This window comes from Acinonyx jubatus, chromosome E2, assembly GCF_027475565.1.
Source record: "Acinonyx jubatus isolate Ajub_Pintada_27869175 chromosome E2, VMU_Ajub_asm_v1.0, whole genome shotgun sequence".
Classification (NCBI taxonomy): domain Eukaryota; kingdom Metazoa; phylum Chordata; class Mammalia; order Carnivora; family Felidae; genus Acinonyx; species Acinonyx jubatus.
This window is the reverse complement of record NC_069396.1, coordinates 56,481,413-56,497,954: the sequence shown is the minus strand read 5'-3', so window position 1 is coordinate 56,497,954 and position 16,542 is coordinate 56,481,413. Positions and strand designations below refer to the sequence as shown.

Sequence of the window (16,542 nt, the reverse complement as noted above, 5' to 3'; positions counted from 1 at the left end):
AAAAACCTTCAGTAGAAATTTCAGTTTTGGATATGCACCAGAAGCAAATGTAGTGATGTGACAGAGCTACATCAAGATGCCTTAAACCCTATTCTCCCAAAAACTGAGCCTGAAGCAAGGATTATGCATTGATGCTTTCATGGGCACCAAGAACGAACTTGTCAGAACTACTCTGATGCCAGGGTGGCAACCACTGGGAGACCACACTCTTGAAAACAGTCCAAAGCAGAGTTTGAAGATTTCTGAAATTGAAACTGTGGGGGTGCCTGGGTGGCCTCGCTCTATCCCTGCCCCCACTTCCCTTCATGCAGGACAGCACCCACCCACACCTGTAGTCTGCAGACATCTGTATTCTGTGAATACTACACCCCAACCCGGAGGTAAACCAAACATTAAGCCCTACGTTGACCCCAGAATCTGGATCCTCTGTTGCCCTTGTAGGACGCTCCTCTGTGCTCTAACCACACTACCACCCCCCGTACCAAGGCCAGACCCACAGGCATTCAAAGTCGTCTAGCTCTAGAAGGCTTCAGTCTCCCAGGACCTCTCTGAGCACTAGCCATTCCTCCCCCAGCTTCTCAAACTCACTCCTGTGGGCTCTAGTCCTTCCCACAAGATGACCTCTCCCTTCTCCCTAGGACTCCTGACTCTAACTGCTCCCTTCATTCTCCCAGGACTAGATGGAGGGTCCCAGCGCCTCCCCCCAGGGTAAGTCCACTCGCCACCCCCCTTGAGCACCACCTCCTTGCTCCTGCTGTGGGACCCCCAAGATCTCACGTGCTGGTCCCATATTCCTTCCGGACCACGTGTGACGATCCAACAAAGTGCCAGGCTCACACGTGATTCTAATGGTAGCTATTCTAGTGATCCGGTGAAATCGCAGGTAGTGTTACTTCTTATTTCCTTGGTGAGAAAAGACGTTGAACCCGTTTCACTGGCTCACCGGCCATTTGATGATCTCTGTCAAGCACTTATTTAAGTCTCCCTCCCCGCCTTTCCCACCAATTTGTTACTGACTTGGGGGATTTGGTTTTCTGTGTGAGTCCTTTACCAGGTGCATGGACAGGAAGTGCCTTCTTCCTGCTGTTTTTGCTGGCTTCGTGGTTTCGCCTGACGAACAACTTTCAACAAGATCCAACATGTAAACATTTTATTTCACAATGAGCATCCTTTGTGTACCAAGAAACGCTGTCCACCCCAAGGCCGTGGCAGTAATCTCTAGATTACTGTTATTTTCTTCTAGAAGTCTGAGTCTTTTCTAAACCCGCTGTACCCACAGGGAAGGGGGTCTTCCTGTAAGAATTCACTAAGAGTAACGCCCATGGTAATGATGGTAAGAACAACAGCTAATATTTATTGAGCTTATGTGATATTCCAGATACACTTTCAAAGAGTTTACAAGTACCAGACGCAGTCACCACAACAGCAGGATTAGGTGTAATTAACCCCATTCCACACATAACGCACAGGGGGTACCAGGTCACTTCCCCAGTGAATCACAGGGAGTAAAGCGGTGGGATGGTGACGATAACGGGGAGGGAGTGTACCATGGCGGGAGGCTCTCCCGCATATGTTACATTGGCGGAGTTATTCCCCAGAACAAGTCTGAAATGAGACAGACATCGAGTGGTAATAGGAAGCTTCTATCCACTCACTGTACTAACCAATTCAGTAAAAAAAAAAAAAAAAAAAGTCTACACGGGGTACACGGTGATCACTAAGAAAAAGTGATTTCTCCATTCTCCAAGTCTGCCTCAAGCATGACTCCTCTGAGGTCCTGTGAGCAGAAGGGTGTCTGGTGAAGGCTTTCTCGTGTTAAATCGTATCATGGGTTTTCCTTGTGTTGTGGAAGGAAGGAATGTGGGATGGAAGTTTCTGCATGTTCTTTGTGTTCAAGAGGTTTTCCAGCAGTGTGAATTCTCTCATGTTCTCGAAGATGGTTCACATGGTGACACCCCTTCCCACACTCCTTACCTTCAAAGGGCTTCTCACCCGTGTGAATCTTCTGATGCTGCGTAAGCTGATGGCCGTGACTGAAGGCCTTCCCACACTCTTTACATTCGTAGGGCTTCTCCCCTGTGTGAATCCTCTCATGTTTCACAAGGCTCGACCCGTAGATGAAGGCCTTTCCGCACTCCCTACATTTGTAAGGCGTCTCGCCCGTGTGGATCCGCTCGTGCTGCGTGAGGTGGTAGCCACAGTTAAAGGCCTTCCCACATTCTGTGCACTTGTAAGGCTTCTCACCTGTGTGGATCCTCTCGTGCTTCACGAGGCTCGAGCCCCAGCGGAAGGCCTTCCCGCACTCCTTGCACTCATGTGGTTTCTCACCGGTGTGGATCTTCTGATGCTGAGTGAGGTAGTTGACTCGCGTGAAGGCCTTCCCGCACTCTTGGCACTCATAGGGCTTCTCGCCAGTGTGGATCCTCTTGTGCTGGACGAGGCTCGAGCCGCAGATGAAGGCCTTCCCACAGTCCTTACACTCGTAGGGCTTCTCGCCGCTGTGAATTCGCTTGTGCTGGATCAGTTTATACACACGGCTGAAGGTCTTCCCGCAGTCTTTGCACTCGTAGTCCTTCTCCCCCGTGTGAAACCTCTGATGCTGGGTGAGCTCGTCACCACGTCTAAAGGCCTTCCCGCAGTCCTTACACTCGTAGGGCTTCTCGCCCGTGTGGATCCTCTTATGAATGACCAGGCTCGAGCCCCAGCGGAAGGCCTTCCCGCAGTCCTTACATTCATAGGGTTTCTCCCCCGTATGGATTTTCTGGTGTTGCGTGAGTTGATTGCCCCAACGAAAGGCCTTTTTGCATTCTTTACATTCATAGGGTTTCTCCCCCGTGTGAATTTTCTGATGCTGAGTGAGCTGGTAGCCACGACTAAAGGCCTTCCCGCATTCCTTACATTCATAGGAATTCTCCCTAGCATGAGGTCTCTGGTGTGGTCTACCAGAGGTATTTTCTCTACAAGTGGGCGTTTTCTCATGGTTGGTTATCACTTGATTCAAACAGCCCTGCTGAGGGCCCTGTGATCTTTCAAACTCACCTTCACACATCCAGTTAAGGCCCAGGGATTTACTTTTTCCATTTGAGTTCCATCTGGATAAATTTATTTCGTAAATGCCCTTTTCTGTAGGTAAACTCTTGGTCCCATATGGTGACTCCAAATCTGGGGGAAAAAAAATAAACATATTTGTTTCCTTCTAAGGAGAATGAAAACACAAAACTAACCACAAACCAAAAACCTTGTCTAAGAGAAATAAAACTTCTCTAGGAGAACAAACATGAATCCCCTAAGGGCTCTTGTTAGAATATAGAGTCCACTCCTGGGACCATAATGCTTAATGAGGAAACACTGGAGATGCACACACTCCTGCTAAAGTCAGACAAGAAAAAGGAACTGTCTGTTAGACGCCCCACTATTTCCTATGAGCTGACGCAATTAAGCAGAAAGAAATCGGAGGGGCAGATCTCAAAAATAAAGATGATAAAGAACAAATCTGCAGATAATGTAATGACATACCTGGAAAATGCAGGAAAGTCAAATACACCACTAATGTAAAAAACAAGAATGTACAGTTGGGTAGCTGGGTATAAAATATTCTGAAATTATGTAGTGTCAGTCATATAGTGAAAAGTAGTTCTGGACATAAAGACCCAACATCGAAGGCAATAAAAGAGACAATGTGTAGGATTCACTGTAAGAAACCTGGTAAACGCGTATAAAGGAATGTTCAGGAGGATCTGACCATCCGTACGATGTTAACTCCAAGGGGCTGCAAAATCCTGAACATGTTCAACTTCCTGAGGTCACAACGATGCTACAAAGTGTTAAATGATCAACTGGGAGCATGCTAACAAGGCAGCCCTTTACTGTAGGAACTGGTAATTTTTTCTTTAAAGAACAATTTTTATCAGGTACAAATGGTGTCATTACATAACCAAGTAGTAGATGGAGCAGTTTCTCTTTAAAATAGTGCAGTGAACAAACAAAGAAGTGGTGATAAAAGATCACCATTTTTTAAAATGTATTTTTTAAAGTTCATTTTGAGAGAGACAGATAGCGTGAGTGGGGGAGGGGCAGAGAGAGAAGAGGGGGGGGGGGAGAGAGAGAGAGAGAGAGAGAGAGAGGGAGAGAGAGAGAATCCCAAGCAGGCCCCTCACCACCAATGCAAAGCCTGACGTGGGCTCGAACTCACGAACCGCGAGATCATGACCTGAGCCAAAACCAAGAGTCGGATGCTTAACCGACTGAGCCACGCAGGCGTCCCTAGAAGATCACCATTTTGAATCCCTCTGCAAAAGTGGATCTAGGCACCGAGTGTCAGTGACAGCTAAAGGCACAAAAAGAGCCATAACCAGACAACGTCTTGTGATGTTAGAACATAACCACACCCGGGAAGAGGTATTAGTGAAAATCAGACAAAAGGAAAAGGAGAAAAGCCCTCAAAGCTAGGAATCCAGCCAACTTGCACGAACGACAAAGGGCATGGGATCACATTGTCTACGCCCCTGCTACTGGAGGCTGGTCTGCAGACCAGCAGCATCCACCACACGAGAAGTGGGGTGAAGCAGAGGAGAATGGGTAGAGGGGGATGGGGTGGAGATCAGGTTCCTGGTGGTGACTTCTTCCCCACAGGCCTTGGGCCTTTGCAGCGAGCTTCCCAAATGCCCAGGGGCACACCTGCTCGCTGCCTCGATGGCACGTCCCAGGCGGACCGGCTGTCACTGTCCTCTGCACGTACACCCCCCTCTCAACCCAGGCTCTCTCCCCTGCTCCCCAAAGCAGCAAGTCACATCTGGCTTAGAAATGAAAGGCCCTGCTTCCGAAAAAAGAAAGGCACGTGATGTGGGACTTAAGAAACAAATCACAAGCTCAAAAATGTTTTGATGGAGACTTCGCGAAATTTCTGACAAGCTCCAAGTCAAAGTGGTCAGAATTCAGAAAAGAGAAATCATCAAAGAACAAACAGGCAGCCAGACAAGAAGATCTTATTTTAAACTCCCAGGGGCCTTACCCCTGGAGGCAAGTACAACGGGGGGGGGCGGGGGTGACAGTGTGGACCCGGGCCACAACTCTAGGGTTCAATTCTTGCTTCTGCCTCCCTGTCTGACCTAGTCACCCTATGCCCAAGTATTCTCGCCTACAGATCAGATACGGCAATCGTACCGACACCATAAGCTGGTGGGGACGAGATGAAGTCGTCCCGACACCATAAGCTGGTGGGGGCGAGATGAAGTGTTTGTACACACAGTGCTCACAACAACGCCGGGTACACAGTGGGCACAGTATCAGCCACTAACGCTATGGCTACTGTTTTCCAACAGGAAAACAAGACATGTCCTGAAACGTTTACAGGACACGGTCATCCAATGTTTAACTCAGGATTCAGGAATGGTAACTTTCAGCCTCACTGCAGGTAACAACGTGCAGCAAATGGAAAGTGCTCGCTTTGGTTTTACAGGAATGCTGTTCACTCCGTCTGCCTGTATGTCAGACGCTGGTTTACCAGGAAGATGAAGTTGCTGTGCGGAGTGGTTTTCCCAGGAGGTGGGTCCCCAGAGTAGCACAGTCCATCCACAGTGGTTTGGGCGGTAACACACTACCGTAATATGGAGATGGCTGTGAAATAAATATTCCAGAATCTAAATTCGCTTTGGTCACTAAGGACAGGATGCCCCAAAGGTGGGACGATTGCTGACAGAGCAGACGAGGGCGCATGATGCCCATTTTAGATGCGGCTGAGCTCAGGACACTCCTTGGGAAGGGGAAGAAGGAAGTCAGCTAGGTCCCTGGAACGAAGTCCCGACGCTCCGGGGGGCAGGCGGCTCACCCAGGGACACCAGGTTGCTGTAGTTCTCCAGCATCACGTCCCAGTACAGGTCCCTCTGCGAGGAGTCCAGGCACGCCCACTCCTCCTGCGAGAAGTCGATGGCTACATCTGAGAACGTCACCAGACCCTGAGAACACAAACCCACACATCCCTGATGAGATGAGGGAGCACAGGCTCAAGACAGACCAGAAAGGGCTCTGTGCTGGGTCGGGCTGGACACGGACAGGACGCGGTGGGGGCTGTGACCGCAGCAGGGCCGGGCGGCTGAAGAGAAAACCCCACGGCCTGTGGGATGCCTCGTTACTCCAACCTGTCAATCCTGGGGCTCCTCCTGAGTGCCTGCCCCATAACACCTCAGCAACTGTGGATTCCTGGGGCACCCTTTCCATCCTCCAAGGGAAGGAAAATGCCTAGGGTTTTGTCTCCAAAATGTGAGCTCTTTTACCTTCGAAACTAGGGCTCATGTGTCGGAATGTTCTCAAGCCTCATGCTCATTATTTGCTAAGACTTTAAGCAGTCTTCCTACGTAATGAGCAGCATTTTCTTATTCCCTCGTGGGAACAGATTAAATTTACTACAGCTGTACACCTAGGTATAACCAGACATCCGGGGTTTTCCCCAATTCTGGGAGTAGATGATCATCCAGGACTTCTGTACTGGGTGACCTTCTTACCCGTCGCCACCCACCACCCCCGCCTTTTCCCCGTTCCTGACTTAGGATACTGGTGCAGATTCATGTGGATGGGAGTGTGGGTCTGGCAGGTTTCCTCAACAACACAATGCATCTCCTGGGTCCCCTGGTAACACCACGGCCTCTCAGTCCCTAAGCACAGCCCTATCCGACCCCAAAAGCCTCCTGGAGCTCGAGCTCTCACCGCACACGGACACTGACCAGACAACGTGAACGTTCCCTTTTCTCGGCCTGAAAAAAGACCAGTGGAGAACGAGGAGAATTTTAGTTTTTGCATGTGGTCACATGGGACCACCACCTCCAACTCCTCAAACCACAGACGTGGCCCAAGTATTTCTCTCAAGGGACTTTCCTCCTCCGCTGCTCCCCCGTTACTCCTGACAAAAACGTGAGCACACAGGAGACAGTGAAATCACTGGCTTGGGGGTGAAGTGACCATTAGCCATGCGGGGGCACAGGGCTGTATGGCATTGTCGTTCACCAGAACGGAAGACCCGAGGTGGTGGTCGGGGGGCAATTACAGGGGCCTCAGTCGGGCAGGAGGCTTCAGGATAACTCATAAAAATATCCACAGGACCTAAACATCACATTTCAAGAAGGAGAGAGAAAAACATACTTACGTGGGCCATAGTTTTAGAATCAAGAACTGATCAGTCCTCTTGGGGTTTCTTTTACCAAAGACACAAAATCCAGAGAAGCCAGAGATATACGAGAAAAAAAGAGGCATTAAAACAAGTGCACCTTGGTCCCCAAATGCCGACATACAACCTTCCTGCTCCTCTGTCTTTGTTTCCAAGCCCCGCCCCCGCATTCCTCTCCCACAATATGCACGTATCAACATGACACGTCCGGAGAGGACACAGAGGAGTCTGCCCAAAAAGGGAAATCACTCTCCCCGAGACCCCCGGAAACCCAGCTGCACACGAACATTAGAGCGGCCTGTAGTTAGGGTTTTGCCTTGAAGTCAGACCTACTCTTAGCTGTCATTTCTCAAGATAACTTTTACTTTTTAAATTTTTATTTTTTTAAGTAATCTCTACCCACAGCGTGGGTATGAACTCAACGACCCCCAGATCAAGAGTCGCACGCTCCAATGACTGAGACAGCCAGGCGGCCCTCAACATCGTTTTCTCAACTGCAGCGCTCGGACAGTGTTGTGTTAGTGTCAGGAATACGCAAGTCTGTATCTCACGCTGTGCACACAAGTGTAGCGGCCCTGTTACACTCGTTACAATGCCGCTGACTGCTGTCCCTCTCATCCTTGTGACTCTCTCCAGGGCTGGAGGCCTGTACCTCGCCCCCCCCGCCCCGCTCCCCTTCACCCATTCTGCCCCCCACCCCCAGCAACCATGCTTGTTGGTGTTCTGCATTTATGGGTTTGTTTCTGTTTTAGTTTGTTCATTTGTTTTATTTAAATTCCACATATAAGTGAAATCATATGGTATTTATCTTTCTCTTACTTCACTTAATACTCTTTAGGTGCATCTATTTTGTTGCAAATGGCAAGATCTCATTCTTCTCTTTTGCTCTCAACTTTTTTTTTTTTTTTTTAAACAGTGAGAGAGGACAAGAGCTGGGGAGGGGGGCAGAGTGAGAGAAAGTATCTTAAGCAAGCTCAATGCTCATCACAGAGCCCAACTCAGGGCTCGATCCCACGACCCTGGGATCATGACCTGAGTGAAATTAAGAGTCGGGTGCTCAACCTACTGAGCCACCCAGGTGCCCCTGCCCTCAACTTCCAAGAGGTGACCTACATCACACCTGATGAGAATGTCTTTGTTTTGGTGCCTCTGGTTATACCCAACTAGTCTTAGGGCAGGAACTGGCTACACAAGAAAGTCCAACACAGGTGATTCAGGGTGGGTGCTTTGGGTCATGATCTGATAATGAGATTAGCATGGAGACAATTAGTCAATCGTGCCTGGATGATCAATCATTCAGTCAACCAACCAGGCCTGTGAAAACTCTGGGCGTTTGGCAATACTCTATGCATATTGTCCTACGTCCCTGTGACAGGGAATCCAGTCCTAACTCCATGGGGAGAGGACACTGGACACTGGAAGCTTGTTAATCTGCATCCTTCCCCTGTAATTAACTGTAACTATGAGAACAGTTCTCAGTGAATCCTAGGAATGCTTCTAGTCCTGATTTATTGAACCTGAAAGTCATTTCGGGAAAGTCCTGAACTTGGAGTTGGTGTCAGGGCTGAAGGTAACCCTGTGTGGATCCCGTGCCCTCAAATCTGTTCTGGCCTCTAGATGGGGTGAGGTTGGTGAAGACATGGCAGGTGGATACAGTGAAGGAAAGGCCACCATGTTCAGCACTGAGTCCAGAGAAGCTGACTGCATCGAGTACGATGTAAAAGAGTAAATGTTCATGAAATGCTAAGTTGGGAGAAATCCTTAAAAGACATGACTACTTCGGAGATATTGGCAGCAGAAAAATCAGTCTACCAAAACAGAATAATACAGTTGCAGTATTTTATATATGAACATATGTATGTGTATACAGATACACACAGACACAGAATAACCGTAACACATCAATAGAAACAGGAAACACAGAGAAACAGAAAGAAAAAGCCTGGAAAGTTATGCATCCCTTATGCAGAAAAGAGCTAACAGAGCAGGTTTGAAATTTCTTGGCCCTTGGCTGGACTTCCGGAGGGTCCCCGCCACTCCCTGACAAGGCGGCTCACTGCTCTTAAACTGTAGAAACCATGTGGTTTATACGGAACCCTTGCTTTCCTCTGGGGGTCTGCAATTCTGGGATGTACCAGGCAGACGGTGCCTCTGTGACTGGGCCCTGATGAGCTTTCCTGGTGGACACTTCACATGTGCTGCTGTCACTCAAGCTGGGGGATTAAGCATGTCCTGGGTCACTGCACTGGGAAGGCGCTCTTGGAAGTGTGTGCCTGGATTCCTCCCGACATTGTCCCATGTGCCTGTCCCTCGGCTGACTGTGCTGTGTGCCCTGTCACCGGATAAACCCTGGCCACAAGCAGGACTGACTGTTGAATCCTGTGAGCCCACTCAGAACCACAGAACCTACTGGTGGTCCTGGTGACCTGAAACCCGTCTGATCTTGATTTTCTCCTTCTTTTCTTAACGTTTGGTTATTTTTGAGAGAGACATAAGAGCGTGAGCAGGAGGGGCAGAGAGAGAGAGGGAGACACAGAATCCGAAGCAGCCTCCAGGCTCTAAGCTGTCAGCACAAAGCCCGATGCAGGGCTCAAACCCACAAACCGTGAGATTATGACCTGAGCTGAAGTCGGACACCTAACTGACTGAACCACCCGGGCGCCCCATGATCTTGATTTTCTTAAGTACACCTCACTTGGTGTGTAACAGCAGGTGTTGGTTGGATGTATATACGTGTGTGCGTTTCTTTTAAGTTCATTAAATGGCAGGGCACCTGGGTGGCACAGTCGGTTAAGTGTCCGACTTCAGCTCAGGTTATGAACTTGTGCGGTTCGTGGGTTCGAGCCCCACACTGGGCTCTGTATTGACAGCTCAGAGCCTGAAGCCTGCTTCAGATTCTGTGTCTCCCTCTTTCTCCTCCCCTCCCCTGCTCACACTCTCTCTCAAAAATAAACAAACTTTAAAAAATTAAAAAAAATTCATTAAATGGCCGTTGGACTCTCAAACAACAGAGAAACTTCTTTTTTAAAGTCTCTTTTTGACATGGTGGGAAAAAAAGCTCAGAATACACGATCTTTGCATTATTTTACGCATTGACTTTTATTTCCTTTCACTTCCTAATATGTAAACCAGCTCTTTGGTGCATCCCCATGCCCACACATGCTGGGGCACCGACTAGACACAGGACCAGAATTCCAAGGGGTGCTCTGCAGACATTGACAGCTGTCTCACTGGAAGGCTGAACTGGACTTCTGAACTTGGCCTTCCAGCCACAGTGTCCTGTGCACAAATGCTAAACCACCTGACCCTGTCAGTCTTCACTTTGCATCAGACGTCATTACAGACGACCTGTAAGGTCTAAAACTCGGGTAGCAAATTCCATTTTACTCCACACACAGCCCGTGCATTCAGTTATCTGGTCACGACCTGACAACCGTGAGAATGATTCTCTCCTTCCCAGCACCTCTCGGAGCACGTCACCTACGACTCTCCACAGACCCTGACTGCAGGCTGCCCAGGGCTTCCATTCAGTCTCCCTTTCGGGCCGGGTTATGGGCAACATGCAGGTAACGATGTGCTCAGTCATCGCTCGTTCCCAGTGCTCACACCACAGGGCCAGGCCCCTTGTAGGCACTTAACAAAGATAGGATTTTGACGCAAAATTCCTCTTTGGGAACACTTATCCCAAGGAAACAGAAAGAGGTGTACAAATATGTGTACAAGAATGTTGAAGACTTTTTAAAAATGGGACGGCTTTAAAAATGTTTTGAGATAATTGTCGACTCACATGCAGTTGCAAGAAATAATACAGAGGGAACCTGAGTACCCTTTACCCAGCTGACCCCAATGGTAACACATCACAAAACTATAGGACAATGTAACAATCAGGACATTGATACGGATGTAATCCATCAATTTTATTCAGATTTTCCAGAGAATTGTTTTAAAAGATGGAAAAAAAAATAAAAGAAAGAAATAGAAATATCTCATGGTAGAGGACAGATGAAATAAATTACGGTCTGTTATAATGGCATAGAATACATTTACTAACAATGATATTGACTTATATTCCTTAAGAAAAAAATTTAAGGTAAGTTACTAAGTGAAGAAAGCAGGTTTAATAAATATGTGTAATTTGGGGGAAGAGGTCTTGGTGAAATTAAGAATAAGGCCCTGTGGTCTTTTAGGATGTGAATCTGAGCTCTGACAGTTGCTAACCTCCCACTGTCTGCTCCCCCATGGGTAAGACGGGGGTAAAAACAGTATCGGGCAGGTAAGACTGCAGCAACTATTAAGATAAACTATATAAAACACAATAATATTAACAGTTACTTAATACCAGTTAGCAGCTATGATTGAAAATCAGTCACCTCACACCGTTTTTATGAAAGAAACTCAAGCGTGCCTTTTCCTTTCTTCTACTGAAAGGTGCTTTTCAAACCTGTTTCTATATAATCCATGCTAACAATTTTCCGAGCCTCTTGGGAAATGAAATTCTTTTAAATCATCAGCAAAAAAAACATTCTGAGACACACAAGGAGAAAATGAGGGACAGACCGGAGTCTGCACGGAAAATCCAGCTCAGAATCTAACCTGAGAAGCTGTCAAACTGACAGCACGTGGCTAGACCTCGTACTCCATTGTCAGGGGAGATTTCTGTCACCTTACACCTTTCTCATGTATCTGCCCGTGCAAATGTTAGAGTACAGCTCATATCTGTAGTAAGTCAGTACTTATAGTCACGTTCTGTGAAAGGAAAATTGAAATCTTACAAAATCTAATTTTGAAAGCCTGTCTGTGTTGATAATTTGTTCATGGGATTAATTTTAAATGATGCCTTTCTAATCCTTGAAGGTGTAAATATGTGAGAGATTTTTTTCCTAAGCAAGATGAGGATCACTGGAACACTTCTCTCCACATGCACACAGGTACAATGGGACCCACGGCTGACTTGGACGCCTCTATAAACTAACATCTGGAGAGTCTATGGCTCACTTACGTTATCACTTAGCAGGATCCAGGACTCTGAGGACAAAAACCACACATGTATGCACAGACGGGGAGGGAAGGGCTGGGCACATACATACCAAAAAATCAACAGCAATTAGCTCTGGATGGTACAGTTATGGGTAATTTCGAGTTTCTTCTTTACGGGCTCCTTAGGGAACTGAAGCTTTTGCGGCAGGCCTGAATTAATCCCATGATAAGAAACATAAGAGTCCCAAATTAAAAAAAAAAATCGACAAAGAGAAAGACCATAGTCATGGGGGAGTGGGTATATTGCAGTCATCAGGGGAACGCTGGGTGGACAGGCCTGTGACAGGCAGGAAAACGGTCTCCCCAAGATGTCCATCCACATCCTTGCCCTGGAGCCCGTGAATATGTTACATTACAGAGCAGAGGGGAGCTAGGGCCCAGGTGGACTTGGGAGTTGCTCCTCACCTGACCTCAACACAGGGAGGTACCCTGAATTTTGCCAGGTGGGCCCAACGTAATGCAAGGGTCCTTACAAGTAAGTGAGGGGGTGATAAGAGAGAAAGACCTGACCACTGAGGCAGGGTCAGAGTCACTGGGATCCAGTAACTGGGGTCCTGAAACACAAGGCTGTCACTTAGGGAGACACGGTCTTTGGAAACAAAGGAACAACTTCACAGTGGAGAAAACTGACAAACTACCTCAACCAGATGATCAAGTTCAAACTCAGCCATCGTAAATCGTGATGTATTCTTGCCATGACAAGATGAAAGCAATGTGATCTTCCACCCCCAAAACCATACACCCAGTCCAATCATGAGAAAAGCGTCAGGTTCCGAGAGAGGGGCATCCTACCAAGTACCTGTACCTCTCAAAACCGTCAAGGTCATCAGAAACAAGGGAAGTCTGAGAAACTGTCTCAGCCAAGAGGAGCTTAAGGGCACATGACAGTGAAATGTAATGGGATCTCCTGGATGGCATCCTGGAACAGATGAAGAACATTACGTAAAAACTAAGGAAATCTGAATAAAGCACAGATTTAAGTTAATGATAACATATCAAACCTGGCTCATCAACTGTGAATTAATATCCCACCCTAACGTACGTTGTTAATGGTGGGGGAGACCTGGGCATTCTCATACTATCTTTGCAATTTTTCTGCAAATCTCAAACCATTTTAAAAATTAACATGGAGAATATGCAACCTGTAGCCCGCAAAACATGAACTATTTAATACGTGACCTTTCACGGAAAACGTCTGCAAAACCCTGCTCTAGACCCAGAACTCACACACAACGTGAAACTACGTTGCTTCTTACAGTTCAGACAGAGAGGCAAGTGAAACCCAGGAAAACAAATGGAGGCTGTCCAGACCCCCAACAAGATGGGGATAATACAACAAATCTCTACTTATTGCTTCCTGGAAAAAAAGTCCCTGCCTTTGATGAAAAGACCTTTGTTCAAGCCCCACTTTTAAGAGCATCACAAAGCTGGTAACTTTGTCATTCGCTGGCCCAAACCCTCAAAACTTCTCTGTTCTTATTTTGCTCTGGAAGTCAGGCCTGTGGTTAAAGACCGACGAAGTCTAGTGCTCGATTCCACCTTACAAGTCAGATCGTCCTGACCAAAGCACCCTCTAAAGCACCACAGGGAACCTCTCCACTGCAGTCCTCTGTTCTGTGTTGTGTGCATACACCTGCCTGACCCCATCACACCTCTTGGGCAAGAATGACTGAGGTTAAGTCCCTATCAGGGAGAACATTTCAAGCCAAGGAAAGCAGATATTCTGAAGTCCTATAAGCACAAGTCATGGACAGAATAAAAAGAGTAACTCATCTGAACCTTGACTTTAAGGTGTGTAACAAGCCGTCTTCCTCCTCAGGATGCTTTTTCTGGACGACCGCTGGCCTGGGGGAAAGAGAAGGAGACACTAGGGCCTTTCTGGAGCACAAACTTATCAGGAAACACCCTCCAAGCCCACACATCCTATCTAAAACCAATCAGGAATGAGAAGGAACTGGGATCTGAGTATTTCGGAGACTCCCGGGGACCAGGCTGGAGTAACTGGGGTTCTGACATATGAAGCAGCCCCATCTCCCAAGTCAGGGACCTCTCCCCTCCAAAGGAGGAATCTCATTCCCGAGGCCCTTCGGTCCTGTTACTCTGGTAGCCCGTAAAGTCAATACTTCGTTCTAAAACAGTCATCTCATGCTACGTCTGCACCCTTCCTGTCGGTCACTTTCGCGGCAGGGTTCGGGCTCTCATCTCCCTCTGTGACCACTGCCCTTCCTCCCCCCTCCACCCCGGGTTGGAACGTGCTCCGGTTGGAGCAGCGACAGCAAAGCTACAGGGTGCCCTGTCCCCTACTAATCCCAGCCTCGCCACCGCACATGCCGTCACGACACGCACCTTGGCCCCGCCACCCCCGCGGCTGCGCAAAGGCACCGTAACACTCCAGACCCGCCCCTCCGCCTCCCTGCTACCCGCCGCACGAAGGCACCCGTGACAGGCACGGTGGCCCATCCGACCCCCTGCCGCCCCCGCGGTGGCGCGAAAGCACCCGTGACAGGCACGCAGCTCCAGCCAGGCCCCTCCACCCCTGCGGAGCCCAGTCGCGCAATCGCGGTCCCGCCGCTGCCCGCCCCCCCCCCCTACTCCCGCGAAGTGCGTCACAGCCTCCGAGCTGGGGCCTGCCCCCCCGCGCGCACCGCGGCCCCGGGGACCCGGCCCCTGGCACCCCCCCCCCCCGACGCTCCCGCACGTCTCCCGGCAGCAGCTCCCGCAGGCCCAGGCTCCGCGTCGGGCCTCCGCGCCCGGGATGCCTTCCCCACCGCCCTCCCACGCCGTCCCCCGCGCCGCTCCTCTCCCGGGAGGCCACCCACTCACCGCTCGGGGCCCCACGACCCACTGGAAGTCGGGAGGGGGCGCGAGGGGGCGCAAGGCGCGAGGTTAACTCCGAACCGCGTCCGCGGGATGCGAAGCAGAGACGATGCTAGACCTAGCGAGCCTCTCCCAGCAGGCACGTCGCCGCGTTCCGACTTCAGAGAGGGGTCGGTGCGCCGGGCCTCTGGGAAATGTAGTCCAGCAGCCCGGGAATACGCGGAGCTCGAAGCGCGGCGGCCCCCTTCCCCGGCATGCAACTCTGCGCGGCCCGAAGCGCTGTGCCTCACAGACTTCTGGGAAATGTCGTTCAGGGGAAGGACTCGCGGAAGGATGGGGGTGCGGCTGTGATCCCAGCATGCATTTCGGCCTCCTACGTAAGGATGGCTCATCGTCTGTGTGATGTCGCTCGTTGCCAAGGGGTTGATTTTAAGAGTAATTGAGACTTTTCCCTCAGACCATTATTTGACTTATGAAAAACAAAAAGCCCAAAGCAACGTTTTTTTCCCCCTCATGCTGACGTTCCTTATACAGCCGTTAACTGGGACATTTCTTTCCTTATGCAGTGGGACTATGTGGTTCCACTCTAGTATTGATCCCATCGTAAAAGCAGCACGTTTGCCTCTTTAATCACCACTCTGTAACCGAATCAATTGTTTTAAAAACTACCTTGAATGATGATGATGTTAGTTACTTTTGGCTTTTTCTTGTAGGTTTATTTTATTCGTTCTCTATTCCAGATGCAGCATCAGTCACTTTCTCCAAAAAGCCTGGACTCCTGTTGTTTGGAAAGGACATTAGAGAACACAAACTCCGTACTCTTGGGCTGACACTGCTTTTAGTGAACAGAGGTAGGAAAAGAATTCTTGTATTCCTGTTCATAATTTTCAAATTAAATCTGACCTTATAGCATTGTTCTCTCAATTTATTAAATCCCAACTTTATAATTATTGTCACCTACAACATAAAGGGAATGCTTTTTTATATTTTATATTATTTTTCTTTTTTTCTTTTTAAAGTTTATTTTTTTTATTTTGAGAGAGAGAGAGCAGAAGCGGGGAAAGGTCAAAGAGAAAGAGAGAATCCCAAGCAGGCTCTGCAACATCAGTGCAGACCCTGATGTCGGGCTTGAACTCACAAACTGAGATCATGATCTGAGTCAAGATCAAGAGTCGGAAGCTTAACCGACTGTGCCACCCAGTTGCCCATATTTATTATTTTTCTTAAAGTTTATTTGTTTTGAGAGCAAGCAGGTGAGCAGGAGACAGGCAGAGAGAGAGAGAGAGAGAGAGAGAGAGAGAGAGAGAGAGAGAGAGAGAATTCCTGTGCTGTCAGCACAGAGCCTGACTTAAGCTCGAACTCACAAGCCACCTGAATTGAAACCAGGAGTCAGAGGCTTAACCAACTGAGCCACCCTGGTGCCCCTAAAGGAAATGCTTTCAAAATAACGATGTTGATAGAACTGTGATATAACAAAAGAAAATCTGAAATGTTCTCCATAATTCTTTTTGTCCTTAGAATGGCTCCCA

The 16,542-nt window shown here is 48.6% G+C and overlaps 1 protein-coding gene and 1 long non-coding RNA gene across 7 annotated transcripts in view; one reads left to right on the top strand and one right to left on the bottom strand.

Moving 5' to 3' along the window:
• Nucleotides 1-7,802, top strand: part of LOC128313245 (uncharacterized) — a 44,964-nt gene extending 37,162 nt beyond the window's left edge. Inside the window, exon 4 of the long non-coding RNA XR_008293682.1 lies at nucleotides 5,459-7,802. This is a non-coding gene — a long non-coding RNA (uncharacterized LOC128313245). The remainder of the gene's footprint in view (nucleotides 1-5,458) is intronic.
• ZNF331 (zinc finger protein 331) lies at nucleotides 1,326-15,179 on the bottom strand. Of its 6 annotated transcripts, none has more exons than XM_027037328.2 (7): nucleotides 15,020-15,179; nucleotides 13,976-14,041; nucleotides 12,996-13,115; nucleotides 12,247-12,346; nucleotides 7,139-7,186; nucleotides 5,828-5,954; nucleotides 1,326-3,162 (listed from the first exon to the last, which is right to left on the bottom strand). In XM_027037328.2, exons 5-7 carry the CDS (start codon nucleotides 7,145-7,147, stop codon nucleotides 1,826-1,828), a joined length of 1,473 nt encoding a protein of 490 aa, XP_026893129.1. In that variant the 5' UTR covers nucleotides 7,148-7,186; nucleotides 12,247-12,346; nucleotides 12,996-13,115; nucleotides 13,976-14,041; nucleotides 15,020-15,179; the 3' UTR covers nucleotides 1,326-1,825. The 6 variants fall into 6 exon arrangements, with proteins under 6 accessions (XP_026893129.1, XP_026893130.1, XP_014934483.1 ...); XM_027037329.2 differs by having other exon boundaries at nucleotides 13,002-13,115; XM_015078997.3 differs by having other exon boundaries at nucleotides 12,247-13,115.
• Nucleotides 15,180-16,542: the final 1,363 nt, after the last annotated feature.

Coding starts and splice junctions, on each gene's coding strand:
- ZNF331 (XM_053210650.1), bottom strand. Junction 3,163..5,827: donor CAGCAACCTGGTGTCCCTGG/GTGAGCCGCCTG, acceptor TTTTTCCCCCAG/ATTTGGAGTCACCATATGGG.